This window comes from Coregonus clupeaformis, chromosome 29 (genome assembly GCF_020615455.1).
Source record: "Coregonus clupeaformis isolate EN_2021a chromosome 29, ASM2061545v1, whole genome shotgun sequence".
Lineage (NCBI taxonomy): Eukaryota > Metazoa > Chordata > Actinopteri > Salmoniformes > Salmonidae > Coregonus > Coregonus clupeaformis.
Window position 1 is genome coordinate 7,655,980 of NC_059220.1, and position 20,490 is coordinate 7,676,469.

The 20,490-nt window shown below is 44.2% G+C and overlaps 2 protein-coding genes across 2 annotated transcripts in view; one reads left to right on the forward strand and one right to left on the reverse strand.

The window, feature by feature from the left end:
• The first annotated feature begins 1,896 nt into the window (after nucleotides 1-1,896).
• Nucleotides 1,897-8,923, forward strand: LOC121544276 (potassium channel subfamily K member 13-like). The gene is made up of 4 exons (XM_041854183.1): nucleotides 1,897-2,227; nucleotides 5,189-5,727; nucleotides 6,480-6,731; nucleotides 8,709-8,923. The coding sequence occupies exons 1-4, from the start codon at nucleotides 1,897-1,899 to the stop codon at nucleotides 8,868-8,870; spliced, it is 1,284 nt and encodes a 427-aa protein (XP_041710117.1). The 3' UTR covers nucleotides 8,871-8,923.
• Nucleotides 8,924-14,925: 6,002 nt separating this feature from the next.
• Nucleotides 14,926-20,490, reverse strand: part of LOC121544610 (intersectin-2) — a 79,004-nt gene continuing 73,439 nt past the window's right edge. Inside the window, exons 34-38 of the mRNA XM_041854590.2 lie at nucleotides 19,305-19,423; nucleotides 19,083-19,165; nucleotides 18,225-18,308; nucleotides 17,757-17,930; nucleotides 14,926-17,368 (exon numbers count right to left, since the gene is read on the reverse strand). Coding sequence (XP_041710524.1) covers nucleotides 17,211-17,368; nucleotides 17,757-17,930; nucleotides 18,225-18,308; nucleotides 19,083-19,165; nucleotides 19,305-19,423 — 618 coding nt within the window. The 3' untranslated portion in view covers nucleotides 14,926-17,210. The remainder of the gene's footprint in view (nucleotides 17,369-17,756; nucleotides 17,931-18,224; nucleotides 18,309-19,082; nucleotides 19,166-19,304; nucleotides 19,424-20,490) is intronic.

Consider the following 20,490-nt stretch of genomic DNA (forward strand, 5'->3'; position numbering starts at 1 on the left):
TGCTCTGACATGCACTGTCAACTGTGGGACCTTATATAGACAGGTGTGTGCCTTTCCAAATCATGTCCAATCAATTGTATTTACCACAGGTGGACTCCAATCAAGTTGTAGAAACATCTCAAGGATGATCAATGGAAACAGGATGCACCTGAGCTCAATTTCAAGTCTCATAGCAAAGGGTCTGAATACTTACGTAAATAAGGTATTTCTGTTTTTTATTTGTAATAATTTTGTATTGTCAAGTTGTTTTTAAACACCACTTTAAACGTGTACATGATACTACAACAACATTTCCGCACAGGAACAGTAAAGTCAGTAAAGTAAAGAAGTTGCCCTTCTCCTGATGATTACTGCGGCAGGTTTTCTGTGGTGTTTGTAGCCTGGGATTTTTTTGTATGTTCCAATTTTTATGAACTGCTGCTTAGCAACTGTGGTAGCAGCTACCTTTTATTGCCATTGGGATCCCCATTGCTCCAAACATGTTTTGTGTTTTCATTATGGCTCAATCAAAAACTTTGGAACAATACTTAGCTGACAATACTCAATATTGAGGCATACTAAAAAAATAAGTATGTTTAGGAAGTTAGCACCATCCTGATAGCCTACCTTATTCCTGAATTTGAGGTGAGGCCTGTGAGCTGTGATGTGTACTAGTCCTGCATGGCTATACTCTGTGTGTGTGTTTGTGTGTGAGTGTGTGTGTGTGTGTGTGTGTGTGTTTGTGTGTGTGTGTGTGTGTGTGTGTGTGTGTGTGTGTGTGTGTGTGTGTCTCTCTCTCTGTGTCTGCCTGCCTCTGTGTCTGTTTCCGTGCGTGCTTGCTTGCCTGCGTGCTTGCATTCGTTAAACTGTTCTAGTAGAATTTGATCAGTTATTCACTTTTTCATTGCTTTCATGACTGGTATCTTATTGAGAAGTAAACTGGGGACAACGCCTCAACCGTTTTATGTTGCCCTAATTCGAATAAAATCAAATCAAATGTTATTTGCCACGTGCGCCGAATACAACAGGTGTAGACATTACAGTGAAATGCTTACTTACAGGCCCTTAACCAACAATGCATTTATTTTTTTTATAAAAAAGTAAAATAAAACAACAACAACAAAAAAGTGTTTGTTATTTTTGGGAAAAGCGAGTGTATTGAGAGTGCATTGTGTTCTATCTTGGTCACTCCGTCTACTTTCAGCCTCGCCGTCATTGCGCGCAGCACCAACTGTACACCTAAGCCAGAGGGACCCATGGAGTGGACGTATGCGTATCAGAGTCAGCCTTGCCGCAGGGCGTTTTTCTACCTTATGATCGCTTACAGAAGTAGGCTACAAGCTAATGGATAGCAGATAACCAGCGCTGTGCAGCCTAATCGTGACGCTACTTGTATCCGTCCCATCGCTCGCCGAAGTGGTTGGGTTTTGGAACCGCTACCTGTCCAGCTCTCACTGCACCTGTTCGGGGAGGTAGTGGAGTGCACTGCGAAGCTGATCTCGCCCATCCCCCCGCAACTGCCTTGAGGATAATCAGAACATAGATGATGTAGGCTGTTCCAGGCAGTTTTGGGATATTTTTCGGGGATTCTTTTGCATTACGCATGCGATAATAAATCAAATACAGTTCCCACGAGAGTTATCGGCACTTCTAAGGAAATATATGACGCACAAGCAACTTTAATATTGATTATTATTTTTTATTTATATTTTTTTAATATGTGGATGATAGGGTGAGAGCCGAGGTAACCGGGTGTCTTTGTAAATTTCTTTGTACATTCCCAGCAGTTATGGCATTTGTGTCTGAATATCGAACTATACATACTGACTTATCTGGAAGGCTTTCATGTTAGCCTTTATCTGAGAGGATGCGGAGGATCCTTCTCCCCGGGTCCTCGGTGTCCTCTCTGCCGCCGTAATGGCTTGCCGGAGAGGCTGCTGCTCCCGCGCGATGAACGAGGATAACGCGCGGTTCCTGATGCTGGCGGTGCTGATCATGCTGTATCTGCTGTGCGGCGCGGCGGTGTTCTCCGCGTTGGAGCAACCGAAGGAGCGGCAGGCCAAAGAGCGGTGGGCGCAGCGCATCGAGAGCTTCACCCAGAAGCACAACCTCACCCGGACCGATTTGGAGACCTTTCTCCGGTTCTACGAGGAGGCGAACGTCGCCGGTATCCGCGTGGATACACTCAGACCTCGCTGGGATTTTACCGGCGCCTTTTACTTCGTGGGGACCGTTGTGTCGACCATAGGTAAGCTCAGAAACAAAGCCAGAAGGTTCAGTAAAGACTGCGGTGTATTGCAAAAATTGGCTCTTTTAATCTAAATGCACCATTTGAATCATTTAGAATAGGTGCCATATACCTGTTTCACGTTTACGCGCAATGACGCAGGGATGAGATGACAATAACATTTTTGTAATATTTTTTTTTGCATACCTTTTAAAAAATGCGTCAGTGTTATAATTCAGGAAATTAGTTGCACTTCAAATTATATGAGGACACTGTGACACCTTGACAAACTGATACCCTCATTTGGCCTATTGTAGATGACCTGCATACAGAGGAGACAAGTTACATTGGATACAGGAAAAATACTTATCTCAAAGTGACAGAGCCTTGACCCTTCTCAAAAAGATGAAGTCGGTCTCAGAAAATCAATCATCAGTTAAATGGCAGCTCCTATTTCTCCCAGGTCATCATGCTTTTAAGGCGGAAGGAATATGAATGTCAAATTACTAATGAAAAGTGACATCAGTTTTGCTAAAATATTCTATGGCTATTAATTATTTAGGATTTTTATTTTCATTGTAGATATTCATTTTTCTTGTTTTTACTGTTTCCTGTAGGCTGTCAACCATTACAAATCAACTACAGTTAATTAAGGACATTGCCTCCCTCCTGGCCTCCATATTTTCTTTACTGAGAGTATGCATCACAGAGATATAACCCAGGGGTGGCAGACGACACAGCCAGAGGTTTGAAGTTGAGTACATGTTGATGCTCAAAGGCTGTTTGCACAGTATGGGATACCCCACCCCCCCCTCCCCCCTCCCCACCCCAGGCTAGCCTCACTGTAACCCTGCTCAGGCTAGCCCCACTGTGCAGACAGACACCTCATCCATTCTTAATGATATGTTTCAAAGCCAAAGGAAACTAAACTTTACTAAACACACCGCTCTATTCTGAACACTGAGGTTTAGTGAAAATGACAAGCTCCTTATTTTTACCCCCAAGGCTGAAGGACAATTCATACTGTATTTTGGGTTCTTGTCATACTCAGTCTTATTAATGAGATAAGTCTCATTAATCGCTGCAGAGACCCGACAAAACAACGGAAAGCAAAAATAATACAAACTATATATCAATTACATGATTTTATTATGTGACTGGTTTGAATTGATTTGTCAGGGACCATGGGCTATTTTAAATGGTATAGGGTATAGGGTATAGGTTAAAGGTTAAAGGGTATAGGTTATAGGGTATAGGTTATAGGGTATACCGCCGTCAACATCAATAAGATAATGAAAGGTCAGACACACAAACAGAAGCCAATAAAGCCATTCCTGTAGCTACACTCTAAAAATGAGGGGTTCAACAAGGGTTATTCTAAGATCCTCAAAGTTCTTCGAAGAACCTTATGGTTCTTGGCACTGAAAATTGCCACCAAAGGGTTCTTCCAAGAACCACATAGGAGGTGGGGTTCATCGAGGAACCTCCTTAGTTGGTGGGGGTTCTTGCAGGAATGTAACTGGCCAACTGAAACATTTGGATTTGAAAGGACAGCAGGTGCAGGCAAGATCTACTCAATTTAAAGTAAGGTTTGTCCCTTGTATGATCTAAATTGATATTGTTTTATGATGATACCATCTATCTTTTCATATTTGTGTAAATCTTTCTAAAACAGAAAATGGACACAATTCAATGGATATCAAGCAACAGGTAAGAATATGTATGCTATAAGAATATGTTGAAGGCTAGCTGTATTGGGTGCAGATGAATGAACTGCTCACTTTTGTGTCTGTAGGTATACAGACGAGGAGGCATACAAAGGTATGTCAATTGGTAATGGTATGTTATGCAGATCACATGTACCATCCTCCTCCCTTACCTCTTCAATGAATATCCCACAGGCCTCTACATTATGGACAAGGTATGTGTATGAAAACCATTATCAAAACAGTTTTTTTCATTCACATTTACCACAAAAACCAAGGTATGAATACTGTTGTGTGCATGTTTTGTTAAACATCTGTATAATTACTATTTTTTGGATTCACAGACTTCACCCTCCCTACACCTCTGATGAATATAACAGGAAACCTGTTCGATCACCATGCACTTCAAAGTCATTCTGGCTATGGATACGGAGAACATCAACACATTAACATCAACATGCCAGAGGAAATACACATTGGACTTGGGGCTCTGCTGGGAGTTTACCTCATATTTTGATTTTTATATTCTGCTTTGCCACTAAAATCATAATAAAATTGACAACTAAAATATTGTGTTATTGTTGTTATTGTTATGCGTATTATTATTAATAATAATATGGGAAACCCAAAAGGTTATATGAGGATCCATTAAAAGGGGTTCTTTGAAGAACTTATAGGGGTTCCCCCACAGTCTCAATTTGAAGAACCCCTAAAGGATCCTCCAGGAACCTTGACTTTTTAGAGTGTAGCATCTCCTCTCCTCCAGTAGCCTAGTCTCAAGCCTGTTCAGTTGAAGCCCTGTCTCTTTCTTTTTGAAGGATGAGTTGTTTTAGAGATTTCTCTTTCATCTCCAAGGAGCACATCTGTGAGAATGGTAATGAAACACCACCCCACCCCCACCCCCCCCCTCACTAAATTACCATTTCACTCAAGGGGATGGAGGAGAGGAGCGAGAAATGAGAAAGAGAAAGAGACAGATGCTTAGAAAACTAGAAGTATTATGAGACATCGTCACCTATGGCAACCTGGTTTACATTATTATCCTTTACCTTGGAAGTGAACAAGGGATGCAGGGTGGGCTTTTTAGGAACAGACAGACAGGGTAATGTTAGGTCATTATGATGAGTAAACTCTCTGATCATTTTTCTTTCTCTCTCTCGTCCCTCCCCTCTCTCTCGCTCCCCCGTATCTCCCTCCCTCTCTCCCCCCTCCTCTCCCTCCGTCCCTCTCTCCCCCCTCCTCTCCCTCCGTCCCCCGCCCACCCCTCCCCGGTCAGGATTTGGCATGACCACCCCGGCCACGGTCAGCGGCAAAGTCTTCCTCATCTTCTACGGCCTGATCGGCTGCGCCTCCACCATCCTCTTCTTCAACCTCTTCCTGGAGCGCATCATCACGGTGCTCGCCTTCGTCCTCAAGTCCTGCCATGAGCTGCAGCGCCGGCGCCAGGGCGTCATGCCCCGCGATGGCCACAGGAAGGCGCCACCGCCAGGACCCAGAGATAGAGACAGGGACATTCTGGCTGGATGGAAGCCTTCAGTGTACTACGTGATGCTAATTCTCTGTGTGGCCGCTGTGGTGATCTCCTGCTGTGCCTCGGCCATGTATTCGGCGGCGGAGGGCTGGGGATATCTGGACTCGCTGTACTTCTGTTTTGTGGCGTTTAGCACCATCGGGTTTGGGGACATGGTGAGCAGCCAGAGGGTTGCATACGATGGGAACCAGACAACCTACAGACTGGGGAACTTCCTGTTTATATTGATGGGTGTCTGCTGTATCTACTCGCTGTTCAACGTCATATCCATCGTCATCAAGCAGGTGATGTTTTTATGTAGCTATGTTTGTTTTATGCACACACACACATTCAGTGGGGGATGGCGAGCTCTAACGGTCCATTCTCTCTCTCTCTCTCTCTCTCTCTCTCTCTCTCTCTCTCTCTCTCTCTCTCTCTCTCTCTCTCTCTCTCTCTCTCTCTCTCTCTCTCTCTCTCTCTCTCTCTCTCTCTCTCTCTCTCTCTCTCTCTCTCTCTCTCTCTCTCTCTCTCTCTCTCTCTCTCTCTCTCTCTCTCTCTCTCTCTCTCTCTCTCTCTCTCTCTCTCTCTCTCTCTCTCTCTCTCTCTCTCTCTCTCTCTCTCTCTCTCTCTCTCTCTCTCTCTCTCTCTCTCTCTCTCTCTCTCTCTCTCTCTCTCTCTCTCTCCCGCTCTCTCTCTCTCTCTCTCTCTCTCTCTCTCTCTCTCTCTCTCTCTCTCTCTCTCTCTCTCTCTCTCTCTCTCTCTCTCTCTCTCTCTCTCATACTGTCACACACACCACAGGAGGTTGGTGGCACCTTAATTGGGGAGGCCGGGCTCATAATAATGGCTGGAATGGAAAAAACGGAATGGTATCGAACTCATCAAACACATGCTTGTTACCATTCCAGCCATTATTATGAGCCGAGCCCCTGTGGTACACACACGCTGCCTAGCTTCTTTCTCTAGGTATGTGGGGGTTTCACTAGAGCACTATTATTAATGTATGTTTCTGAATTTTAAAGTTTTATAAAAACAATACATTTTCCCAAAACTCAAGCAGACTCTTAACTGGCTGCTGAGAAAACTGGGTATTCTCTGCTGCCGAGGCTGCTGCCGCTGCTCCGCCGGGATCGGGAAGAGACTCCGGCCACGGCGGAACGCCGTGATGCCCAGCAGCACTGGACACGGACACCGGCGGGCGCGGCGGACTGTCTCCATAGAAACGGACGCGGTGAACGAGAGCGAGACGGATGGAGGGCGGCGGATGTCGGGGGAGATGATCTCCATGAGGGACTTACAGGCGACCAATAAGGTGAATGTTCCGGGTCAAAAGCATGGTTAAGGTTCACTCTGTTACTTTCATTTCTAGTCGAAAGTGTTGCCCCTGCTCTTGTTTATAAATTGAGTTTTTTTTTCATGGGGTTTTATTTACTGTATTTACAGTATCTAGTAGCACCTGGAGTGGCCATGAATTGAAAGGGATGAATTGATATCAAAGTTTCAGACTGCACCTGATTCATGTTGTTTAGTGCTGTTGTCGTGCAATATATGGAATGTGTGATCTATTGTCTATATTGTTCAAAATATATTTTTGTATATCCTTTTGGTAAGCAAGCAGTTTGGAGATGCAAACGCTAAACTGATTTAACTGTCCATTGAGACAGGAAGATGATTTAACTGTCCAAAGAGACAGGAAGCTGATTTAACTGTCCAAGGAGACAGGAAGTTTATTTAACTGTCTAAAGAGACAGGAAGCTGATTTAACTGTCCAAGGAGCCAGGAAGTTGATTTTACTGTCCAAAGAGACTGGAAGTTGATTTAACTGTCCAAAGAGACTGGAAGTTGATTTAACTGTCCAAAGAGACTGGAAGTTGATTTAACTGTCCAAAGAGACAGGAAGTTGATTTAACTGTCCAAAGAGACAGGAAGTTGATTTAACTGTCCAAAGAGACAATAAGTTGATTTAACTGTCCAAAGAGACAGGAAGCTAATTTAACTGTCCAAAGAGGCAGGAAGTTGAAAGAGTGATGAAGCGCGAGGCTAAACTTCTCAGGTGTTTTGGTCCCGTAGCTATCATGTTGTAGCAACCTGAAGCACACCCTTGCTCGTGTTGGACTACTCTGTGTGACTGTGAGAGCAGTCTCGCGTCACGCCCATTTCAATATCTGCGATGCTGCTCGTTGCGACTTCATCTAGCTGAGTCTACCTTTAAAATACCTGCAGGTATGAGCCTTTATTATCTAGAGTGGACAGACTGCGTAAACATAAATGGTACCGTAATTGAGAATCTGACCAAATAACATGAGATTTTAGTTCTGAGTTAAACGAGATTAGAGCCTTTATAATGTCTTATCTTTCATCTACATTGAACAAAAATATAAACGCAACACGTAAAGTGTTGGTCCCATGTTTCATGAGCTGAAATAAAAGATCCCAGAAATGTTCCATACGCACAAAAAGCGTATTTCTCTCAAATGTTGTGCACAAATGTGTTTACATCCCTGTTAGTGAGCATTTCTCCTTTGCCAAGATAATCAATCCACCTGACAAGTGTGGCATATCAAGAAGCTGATTAAACAGCATGATCATTACACAGGTGCACCTTGTTCTGGGGACAATAAAAGGCCACTCTAAAATGTGCAGTTTTGTCACACAACACAATGCCACAGATGTCTCAAGTTTTGAGGGAGCGTGCAATTGGCATGCTGACTGCAGGAATGTCCACCAGAGCTGTTGCCAGAGAATGTCATTTTTAATTTCTTTACCATAAGCCTCCTCCAACATCATTTTAAACAATTCCTGGAAGCTGAAAATGTCCCAGTTCTTCCATGGCCTGCATACTCACCAGACATGTCACCCATTGAGCATGTTTGGGATGCTCTGGATCGACGTGTACGACCGCGTGTTCCAGTTCCCGCCAATATCCAGCAACTTCACACAGCCATTGAAGAGGAGTGGGACAACAGTCCACAGTCCACAATCAACAGCCTGATCAACACTATGCGAAGGAGATGTGTCGTGCTGCATGAGGCAAATGGCGGTCACAACAGATACTGACTGGTTTTCTGATCCACGCCCCTACTTTTTTTTAAGGCTGTGACTAACAGATGCATATCTGTATTCCCAGTCGTGTGAAATCCATAGATTAGGATCTAATGAATTTATTTCAATTGACTGATTTCCTTATATGAACTGTAACAGTAAAATCTTTTAAATTGTTGCATGTTGTTTATATTTTTGTTCAGTATAGTTATTAAAGTATCACGTGAACCTCTCCTCTCCTCTGCAGGTGAACCTCGCACTGATGCAGAAGCAGCTGTCGGAGGCAGCAAATAATGGGATCCCTCGGCCGTCCGGCTCCAACCAAAACAGACTAAATGGATTTTCTGGAGGAGTGGGGGCGCTGGGCATCATGAACAACAGGCTGGCTGAGACCAGTGTCGACAGATGACTGACTATTACAATAATAACTTCATTTGTATAGCGCCTTTCAATACAAGTAACAAAGTGCTTCACATCATAAAATAATAAAATAAAAGTACTAACAAAGAAACACAGACAGGAGAAAGGAGAATGAAACAAGATCACTATATATTATATCGTATTATGAGTCATCATGTTGCCTCTCTGTGGTCCCCTTTAGCTCAGTTGGCAGAGCATTTGCGCTTGCAATGTCAGGATAGTAGGTTTGATTCCCGGGACCACCCATATCTAAAATATATGCACTCATGAATGTTGCTTTGGATAAAAGCATCTGCTAAATGGCATATACAGTGGGGGGAAAAAAGTATTTAGTCAGCCACCAATTGTGCAAGTTCTCCCACTTAAAAAGATGAGAGAGGCCTGTAATTTTCATCATAGGTACACGTCAACTATGACAGACAAATTGAGATTTTTTTTCTCCAGAAAATCACATTGTAGGATTTTTTATGAATTTATTTGCAAATTATGGTGGAAAATAAGTATTTGGTCACCTACAAACAAGCAAGATTTCTGGCTCTCACAGACCTGTAACTTCTTCTTTAAGAGGCTCCTCTGTCCTCCACTCGTTACCTGTATTAATGGCACCTGTTTGAACTTGTTATCAGTATAAAAGACACCTGTCCACAACCTCAAACAGTCACACTCCAAACTCCACTATGGCCAAGACCAAAGAGCTGTCAATGGACACCAGAAACAAAATTGTAGACCTGCACCAGGCTGGGAAGACTGAATCTGCAATAGGTAAGCAGCTTGGTTTGAAGAAATCAACTGTGGGAGCAATTATTAGGAAATGGAAGACATACAAGACCACTGATAATCTCCCTCGATCTGGGGCTCCACGCAAGATCTCACCCCGTGGGGTCAAAATGATCACAAGAACGGTGAGCAAAAATCCCAGAACCACATGGGTGGACCTAGTGAATGACCTGCAGAGAGCTGGGACTAAAGTAACAAAGCCTACCATCAGTAACACACTACGCCGCCAGGGACTCAAATCCTGCAGTGCCAGACGTGTCCCCCTGCTTAAGCCAGTACATGTCCAGGCCCGTCTGAAGTTTGCTAGAGTGCATTTGGATGATCCAGAAGAGGATTGGGAGAATGTCATATGGTCAGATGAAACCAAAATATAACCTTTTGGTAAAAACTCAACTTGTCGTGTTTGGAGGACAAAGAATGCTGAGTTGCATCCAAAGAACACCATACCTACTGTGAAGCATGGGGGTGGAAACATCATGCTTTGGGGCTGTTTTTCTGCAAAGGGACCAGGACGACTGATCAGTGTAAAGGAAAGAATGAATGGGGCCATGTATCGTGAGATTTTGAGTGAAAACCTCCTTCCCTCAGCAAGGGCATTGAAGATGAAACGTGGCTGGGTCTTTCAGCATGACAATGATCCCAAACACACCGCCCGGGCAACGAAGGAGTGGCTTCGTAAGAAGCATTTCAAGGTCCTGGAGTGGCCTAGCCAGTCTCCAGATCTCAACCCCATAGAAAATCTTTGGAGGGAGTTGAAAGTCCGTGTTGCCCAGCGACAGCCCCAAAACATCACTGCTCTAGAGGAGATCTGCATGGAGGAATGGGCCAAATTACCAGCAACAGTGTGTGAAAACCTTGTGAAGACTTACAGAAAACGTTTGACCTGTGTCATTGCCAACAAAGGGTATATAACAAAGTATTGAGAAACTTTTGTTATTGACCAAATACTTATTTTCCACCATAATTTGCAAATAAATTCATAAAAAATCATACAATGTGATTTTCTGGAAAAAAAATTCTCAATTTGTCTGTCATAGTTGACGTGTACCTATGATGAAAATTACAGGCCTCTCTCATCTTTTTAAGTGGGAGAACTTGCACAATTGGTGGCTGACTAAATACTTTTTTTCCCCCACTGTATAGTCACACTGGATGTCCACAAAGATACTGAACACCATATAGCGATTTATCATCATCAAAACAGAAGTCATACACTGTGAAAATATAAATGCTACTACAGACGTCTCTCAAAACCATGTGTCGACGTCTCAAGATCATGTGATCCGAGAGACAAAGTGGACAACAAGTGCTCACTAAAGGAGCGATTCCCAGAAAGTGGTTTGGGTCCAAAAGCTTTAGATTGGTCACAGTTGGAAAAGGTTTTGGAATGGAACCACTGCTGTAGCCCACTGGACATGATCCATAAAGACACTGTAGAGAAAACAACTATACTGAAATATAATATAAAACGCAACATGCAACAATTTCAACGATTTTACTGAGTTACAGTTCATAGAAGGAAATCAGTCAATTGAAATAATTTCATTAGGCCCTAATTTATGGATTTCACGACTGGGCAAGGGCGCAGCCAATAGGTTGGCCTGGGAGGGCATAGACCCACCCACTGGGGAGCTAGGCCCAGCCAATCAGAACGAGTTTTTCCCCACAAAAGGGCTTTATTACAGACAGAAATACTCATCAGTTTCATCAGCAGTCCGGGTAGCTGGTCTCAGACGATCCTGCAGGTGAAGAAGCCGCATGTGGAGGTCCTGGGATGGCGTGGTTACACGTGGTCTACGGTTGTGAGGCCGGTTGAACGTACTGCCAAATTCTCTAAAATGACACTGGAGGCGGCTTATGGTGGAGAAATTAACATTCAATTCTCTGGCATGGCTGCCATTTTGTGCCAGAATGTTCAGTGACCACAACACATCAGTCATTGTGGTGGAAATGTTAGGGGTTATTTTTGCCAAATGGTCTAAAGGGAGATGCCAAACGGTCCTGTACAGTATTCTTTATTGTAGAGGACATCTCATGTTGTTTTGTGTAGGAGACAGATCATGTTTTTTATGCTTGAATAAATTATAGGTGCCCAGAAGTTGAAATCAGTTGCCAAATACATAACGATCTTGGTTGAGGAACTCCCCTTCACTCTCCTATAAAAATCTGCAAGACATCACACTGTATTGTAAACACTGTTCCAAAATGTTATGAACACACATCGAAAAACACAATGTACTGATACATTTATTGATTCTAGAAGTGCTAGTAGGCATCATTTCTCCGTAACAGAGTAGTAACATACTTCTACTTCTTCCTCTCTTTGGTTTTTAAATAAGAATGAGGATTCTGGAGAAGAAAACATTTGAGAGAGTAAGACCAAAATCTTAATCTATGACTTGACATTGCACATACATATTTGAAATGTACCCAGCACACTTTTTATAAAAGAGTTCAAAGGCAGACATTTCCAAATGTTTCAGGAACAATGGATATTATATGTAAAGTAGCTAATATGCAGGCACATAAACACCTGTCCTTGGAGGAAATCATTATTCAAGAGCCACAGTGTAATTTGAAGGTAGAACTTGATATACCTGTGGTGCTAATCAGACAGCTGTTGTGTTTGTAGCCAGAGACCAGGTTCGTGTGCCTGTGCGTTTTTGTCTGCATGTACGTGTGGTTTGGAGCGGGGACACAGAGGAGTCACCACACACCTGAATAATGGATGATGCAGGACATCAAAAGACCCCCCTCCTCCAGCCCCTCCCTTTTCTTTTTGGTTTTATTTCCCTCTCTTCCATTGAGGCTCTGTCGGCAAAGTTTTGCGCGTTAAATCAGGGGACTCTCGAGTCACATTACACGCAGCATCGCTGTCGAGTACAATGCTTGAAGCTTTGTTTTTACAATAAAAGGTAAACTCAGAAAGGATTTATATAATCTGGTCTTCCCATCTCTCCCTGTTGAAGTCCCAGTGCACTACTTGAAACGACGCAAGAAATCACTAACAGGGGTGTTGAAATAATGGAAACAGAACAATGTGGATTATTAGAGAATGATAAGGATTGTATAAACATGATGTTGAGATAAAGACGGGCTGTTTTCTTTATGGAGTTCATCAGTTTATGTTACGATCATATTGCACATTATGGTAGCAGTGTTTGGTTAGGCTTTTTTTTCGGGAGGGTATTGCATCCTTCTGGCAATGCATTCTCAATCTGTATTTGTATTTATTATGGATCCCCTTCCTGGCGTCTGGCAAAATGAAGGCAGTTATACAATTTTAACATTAAAATACATTCACAGATTACACAAAACACTGTGTGCCCTCAGGCCCCTACTCCACTACCACATATCTACAATACAAAATCCATGTGTACGTGTGTGTGTGTGTAGGCATGTGTCTGTGCCTGTGTTTGTGTTGCTTCACAGTCCCCGCTGTTCCATAAGGTGTATTTTTATCTGTTTTGTTTTTTTAAATCTAATTTTACCGCTTGCATCAGTTACTTGATGTGGAATAGAGTTCCATGTAGACATGGCTCTATATAGTACTGTGCGCCTCCCATAGTCTGTTCTGAACTTGGGGACTGTGAAGAGACCTCTGGTGGCATGTCTTGTGGGGTATGCATGGGTGTCCGAGCTGTGCGCCAGTAGTTCAAACAGACAGCTCGGTTCATTCAACATGTCAATCCCTCTCATAAATACAAGTAGTGATGAAGTCAATCTCTCCTCCTCTTTGATCCAGGAGAGATTGACATGCATATTATTAATGTTAGCTCTCTGTGTACATCCCAGGGCCAGCTGTGCTGCCCTGCTCTGAGCCAATTGCAATTTTCCTAAGTCCCTCTTTGTGGCACCTGACCACACGACTGAACAGTAGTCCAGGTGTGACAAAACTAGGGCCTGTAGGACCTGCCTTGTTGATAGTGCTGCTTAGAAGGTAGAGCAGTGCTTTATTATGGACAGACTTCTCCCCATCTTTGCTACTGTTGTCTCAATGTTTTGACCATGACAGTTTACAATCCAGGGTTACTCCAAGCAGTTTAGTCACCTCAACTTGCTCAATTTCCACATTATTTATTACAAGATGAAGTTGAGGTTTAGGGTTTAGTGAATGATTTGTCTCAAATACAATGCTTTTAGTTTTAGAAATATTTAGGACTAACTTACTCCTTGCCACCCACTCTGAAACTAACTGCAGCTCTTTGTCAAGTGTTGCAGTAATTTCAGTCGCTGTGGTAGCTGACGTGTATAGTGTAGATTCATCCGCATACATAGACACTCTGGCTTTACTCAAAGCCAGTGGCATGTCGTTAGTAAAGATTGAAAAAAGTAAGGGGTCTAGACAGCTGCCCTGGGGAATGCCTGATTCTACCTGGATTATGCTGGAGAGGCTTCCATTAAAGAACACCCTCTGTGTTCTGTTAGACAGGTAACTCTTTATCCACAATATAGCAGGGGGTGTAAAGCCATAACAAGTTTTTCCAGCAGCAGACTATGATCGATAATGTCAAAAGCCGCACTGAAGTGTAACAAAACAGCCCCCACAATCTTTTTTATCAACAATTTCTGTCTCTGTTGATCATTATTATTATTTTATATTATGTAACAGCACATTGTTTCTTATGATTTGGCAGTTGGCACGTCACAGGAGGCAGAGAAAAACATCAAACAGCTCATCCTACTAATACACAAGGATTAATACTTTACATTTCTCATACCCAAATTAACACCACCAGCGATTAACGGTTTCTCTCGAGCCCTCAAAAGCTCATCAAACAAGTTTGTGTGGAAAATAGTGTATTTTCCCCAACAGTGGGCTAGACCCAAGTGAAAAGCAGCTGGTACATAATAATACAACACATACACATTCAGATTGCCATGGCAATCATCCAGAGGAGGCATACAATACCAATCCAGTCATAAAGGTGAGACTAATGAATAACTGGACAACATATCCCTGCAAAAAGCCTTGGTGAATCCATTAAAACTGATAGAGACAAGTGAACACCCACAAACTTCCTATTCTGGTATAGGCCTACCTGTGCACCAGAGGCAAAGCTGATACTGATAATTAACGCATTGCTGTTCTTTGGAAATATTGCCCCATATGTACAGTAAAAACATGCCTCAACATGTCATGACTCAAACCACTAAACTAACCTACTATACTACTACTTCTGGGCTACTTACTACTACTATTGCTACTGCTACTATTAGGCCTAATGCTATGCTACAATATAAAACACAACACGCTTGGCCAGTTTGTTTTAAATTATATTTTATTATCTTTATAGAACCCTGATTCAGTGAGTGCAGTGCTGTGCCCATTGTGAACACTGCATGTTAGATAGCAATGTAGGATCCACTCTGTTAGCACAGTGATCAGTACATGGGATTATTGACAACACAGGACTTACAGTTAAACCCCAATAAAATTAAAACAATGATTTAAGGAGAAAAGCTCTGATAGATCAGTAATGTACTTAGCTGTCCAGCTAATCACTTGTCCATTCCTGTCTTACAAAAGACTTACATATAGTAGTTCTATTGACTCTTATCCTTCAAAAGACTATTCTCACAATCCTTTCTTTGTTCATATGGTAAAATATGAAAGGCCACTGAGAGACTATTCAGACACTGATTACAAAGGCTGATTAAAGCCCCTGGATAGTTAGTTGCATAAATTAAAATAAATAAGAGCCACTCTGGCTCACCAGTCATCTGTGACCACACCACTGGGTGGAACTAGTGGTTATAGAGCCACTCTGGTTCTCCAGTCATCTGTGACCACACCACTGGGTGGAGCTAGTGGTTATAGAGCCACTCTGGTTCTCCAGTCAACTGTGACCACACCACTGGGTAGAGCTAGTGGTTATAGAGCCACTCTGGTTCTCCAGTCAACTGTGACCACACCACCGGGTGGAGCTAGTGGTTATAGAGCCACTCTGGTTCTCCAGTCATCTGTGACCACACCACTGGGTGGAGCTAGTGGTTATAGAGCCACTCTGGTTCTCCAGTCATCTGTGACCACACCACTGGGTGGAGCTAGTGGTTATAGAGCCACTCTGGTTCTCCAGTCATCTGTGACCACACCACTGGGTGGAGCTAGTGGTTATAGAGCCACTCTGGTTCTCCAGTCAACTGTGACCACACCACTGGGTAGAGCTAGTGGTTATAGAGCCACTCTGGTTCTCCAGTCAACTGTGACCACACCACCGGGTGGAGCTAGTGGTTATAGAGCCACTCTGGTTCTCCAGTCATCTGTGACCACACCACTGGGTGGAGCTAGTGGTTATAGAGCCACTGGAGGTATCTGGGCCCATATTCACGGAGTGTTCCAGAATAACAGTGCTGATCTAGCCTGGGTACTAGTCTGTTACTGCTCTCTGGTCAACTCCTTATGGAACTGCGATGCAGAACATGTTTGGCTTGACAATGACAACGGAGTTGGCAAAAGCACAAACAGATCTGGGACCAGGCTAGTGCTGATCTAGGATCAGGTCCCCCCCGTTCATATCATCTTATTCACTATGATCTAAAAAAAGCTAAACAGATCGCATCTGCACTCCTACTCTGAACCTCTTTGTGAATATGGGCCCAGGAGTGGAAGAAACTAAAGACGCTTTTAGACTATTTCTGAGGCAACTACACCACAACTAAAGAACAAGATCTCCTTAAGATCGCCCAAACATTTATAAAGATCAAATTTAGACAAAATAAACTACTCCATTGAAACACCCAGAGATTGAATAGAGAGCTCAGTCAGTTAATAGTGCAGTATTACAGGCGTAAAAGGCAAAAAAAGAGCTGTGGTTTTAAAACTAACGTTAATCAAAAGATCTCCTAAAGATCCTCTGCACATGTATTCTTAATGTTCCAACACTCAACAGAGAAAACAGATTGAGACAAAAGAAAAGAAGCCGGTTATGATGCAGTAATATGAACTGACAAAAGGGAAAACACAAGTCCTGAGATAGTTTACCGCTGGATGTGAGACCTATTGTGGAAAGAAACACCACACTTTCCTAACCTCGCTCCCCATTTCACCTGGTATTTACCTTCCCAAACTAAATCTTAGCTTGAACAAATATAGAGTTAAGACGATCCTTCATTAAATAAATAGTTTCACCCATCATTGGCCTGGGTTGAGTTCACAAAAGAAAAAGTTGTCCGAATGAGAACCAGTCAGTAGCAGAGGAGAACATAAACAGACAATCAGTGTTAGTGCTGAGACAAGTAGAACCACTACTGCTAGAAGCTGCTCCTATACACAGATCTAGGATCAGTTTTACACTAACCCAACCCTGCCCACCACCAGTCAGGGTAAACTGTCCTAAAAGACTAAACTGTCCTCAGATCATTGCTAAGGACGGTCTGACCTCAGACGAGGAGCGAGGGTGTTGCCCATGGCAGCTCCAGGTAAAAGGTAGCCCCTGGCCTAACCACAGATCTAGGCAACCGTAACAAGCATCTGACCCTAGGCCAGCAGTTAGATACCATTTCTATAAGGATGTCCTTATTTGAGCGTCCAGTGTTGGCCAGGAAGTCCTTATTTGGATTCACTGTGTTGGAAGAGCTGCAGGTCGAGGCGGACCCACACCTCTCCAGTGGGGACCTCGTGGAGCAGCAAGCGGCGCGTCACTAGCCCCTTGTTCTCCAACTCCTTCTTTATGGTTGCCACGGGAACCTCCGTACGACCCAGGAAGTCTGGGTAACGGCCGAGAGGAGACAAGTTAGCAATCTGAGAGACTAGTTAACAGTCTGAGAGACTAGTTAGCCGTCTGACTAGTTAGCCGTCTGACACATTACCTATAGATAGAGGTTGTGTTCCAGGCCTACTAGATTGCAGACGTTGCACTTGAATTGCATCAACCAATGGTTATGTCCCACACCATGGACTGCACAGTCCTGCATCAGATTGCTATATCAAATGATGTGGTTAGCTGATATGTTAAATACCTATCCAAGCATTGTGAGATCTGGCATGCGTCTGAATGTAGTCTGTCTGGCCAACGCGGCCAGAGTGTCTTGTTTCCTGTGTGTGTGTGTGTGTGTGTGTGTGTGTGTGTGTGTGTGTGTGTGTGTGTGTGCTGACCGTCAGGGGAGAACTGGTCCCTCTGGAAGATGGTGATGCAGAGGACATCCTGGTACAGGTCTTGGATGTTGAACTGACAGTTGAAGTTCCACTTGGGGTTGACCGTGTCACTCAGGGTCCTGGAGGTGTAGATCTGAGCACCCATGGTCACCTCGCAGTAAGGGTTACTCTTACCTAGGGGGGAGGAGGAGGAGGAGGAGGAGGAGGAGAGGAGGAGGAGGAGGAGAGAGGAGAGGAGGAGGAGGAGGAGGAGGAGGAGGAGGAGGAGGAGAGTGGGAGGGATGGAGGAGGAGACGGTAGCATTAGGGGTGAAAGGAGAAGGGTTTTATTCCATACCAGTGCCCAAAGGATGAATTCAGACTGTACATGAGTTACAGTGTTACAATGTAAACACTCATCCTGTGGTTAGATGTTACTAGTTCATGTCTGCTGTGTGGGTAAACTATGTATGATGTGTATAAGCCTTACCGTTGGGTTTGCAGGACTTCAGTTCAGTGGCCTCCAGGATGGTGACTAACAGACGGCCGATTCCACTGGCCTTCAGAGAACGAGCTGTAGACATACAGAGGAGGAGGGGTCAGAATACAGAGGAGGAGGGGTCAGAATACAGAGGAGGAGGGGTCAGAATACAGAGGAGGAGGGGTCAGAATACAGAGAGGAGGGGTCAGAATACAGAGGAGGAGTCAGAATACAGAGGAGTAGGAGTCAGAATACAGAGGAGGAGGAGTCAGAATACAGAGGAGGAGGAGTCAGAATACAGAGGAGGAGGGGTCAGAATACAGAGAGGAGGGGTCAGAATACAGAGAGGAGGGGTCAGAATACAGAGGAGGAGAAGTCAGAATACAGAGGAGGAGGAGTCAGAATACAGAGGAGGAGGAGTCAGAATACAGAGGAGGAGGGGTCAGAATACAGAGAGGAGGGGTCAGAATACAGAGAGGAGGGGGTCAGAATACAGAGGAGGAGGAGTCAGAATACAGAGGAGGAGGAGTCAGAATACAGAGGAGGAGGAGTCAGAATACAGAGGAGGAGGGGTCAGAATACAGAGAAGGAGGGGTCAGAATACAGAGAGGAGGGGTCAGAATACAGAGAGGAGGGGTCAGAATACAGAAGAGAAGGGGTCAGAATACAGAGGAGGAGGAGTCAGAATACAGAGGAGGAGTCAGAATACAGAGGAGGAGGAGTCAGAATACAGAGGAGGAGGAGTCAGAATACGGAGGAGGAGGAGTCCAAATACAGTGGAGGAGGAGTCAGAATACTACTAGGTCACTAGTGTTGCGTGTGTGTGTGTGCGTGCGTGTGTGCGTGCGTGCGTGCGTGCGTGCTGACCTTGGTAGGCCTTTGCTCTCTTCTTCTTATCCGTCTCGAAGAAGTCTGCACATGCAGCTTTGATCTTCTGAACCCAGGCCGTCCTGCAGAACGGAGAACACACACACACACACACACCATGAGCGAGTGCCTGCATAGAAGTGTGTGTGGCATTTGTGTTTGTGCATGTGTGTGTCGTGTGTGTGTGAGATGTGTGTGTGTGTGAGATGTGTATGTGTACACCTCTCGTTGATGTTCTCTGTTTTGAGGCTGTAGACTCTGTCTAGGTGGGAGATGTGGAAGAAGGGCTCTTCACTGGAGGAATCAGGCAGCTTCACTAGAATCTCGTTGAGGAACACCGGCTACAGGAGGAAACAACATGCTTCATAAGCCTCTCATAACCATGACATTATACACAGAAAGAAAGTCTACCCAAACACGCTTCAGCCCAGCTTCAACAAAAGGCTGTGTAGGTACCTCCCAGCCTTTCCTACCCAAGGCTCTGATGAAGGCGATTACATAGAAAGGTAAGCCTGTTTATAGGTACCTCCCAGCCTTTCCTACCCAAGGCTCTGATGAAGGCGATTACATAGAAAGGTAAGCCTGTTTATAGGTAACTCCCAGCCTTTCCTACCCAAGGCTCTGATGAAGGCGATTACATAGAAAGGTACGCCTGTTTATAGGTAACTCCCAGCCTTTCCTACCCAAGGCTCTGATGAAGGCGATTACATAGAAAGGTAAGCCTGTTTATAGGTAACTCCCAGCCTTTCCTACCCAAGGCTCTGATGAAGGCGATTACATAGAAAGGTACGCCTGTTTATAGGTATCTCCCAGCCTTTCCTACCCAAGGCTCTGATGAAGGCAATTACGTAGAAAGGTACGCCTGTTTATAGGTACCTCCCAGCCTTTCCTACCCAAGGCTCTGATGAAGGCGATTACATAGAAACGTAAGCCTGTTTATAGGTAACTCCCAGCCTTTCCTACCCAAGCCTGTTTATAGGTAACTCCCAGCCTTTCCTACCCAAGGCTCTGATGAAGGCGATTACATAGAAACGTAAGCCTGTTTATAGGTAACTCCCAGCCTTTCCTACCCAAGGCTCTGATGAAGGCAATTACGTAGAAAGGTACGCCTGTTTGTTTGTCCTGTCAATAAATAAATCAGCTCTATGCTGCAGAAACACAGAGCTCCTTTTTCTTTATTCTCCTAGATAGTCACCGGTTGAAGTATCCTGGGGTAAGGAACGATAGGCACCGGTTGAAGTATCCTGGGGTAAGGAATGATAGTCACCCGTTGAAGTATCCTGGGGTAAGGATGATAGTCACCCGTTGAAGTATCCTGGGGTAAGGAATGATAGTCACCCGTTGAAGTATCCTGGGGTAAGGAATGATAGTCACCCGTTGAAGTATCCTGGGGTAAGGAATGATAGTC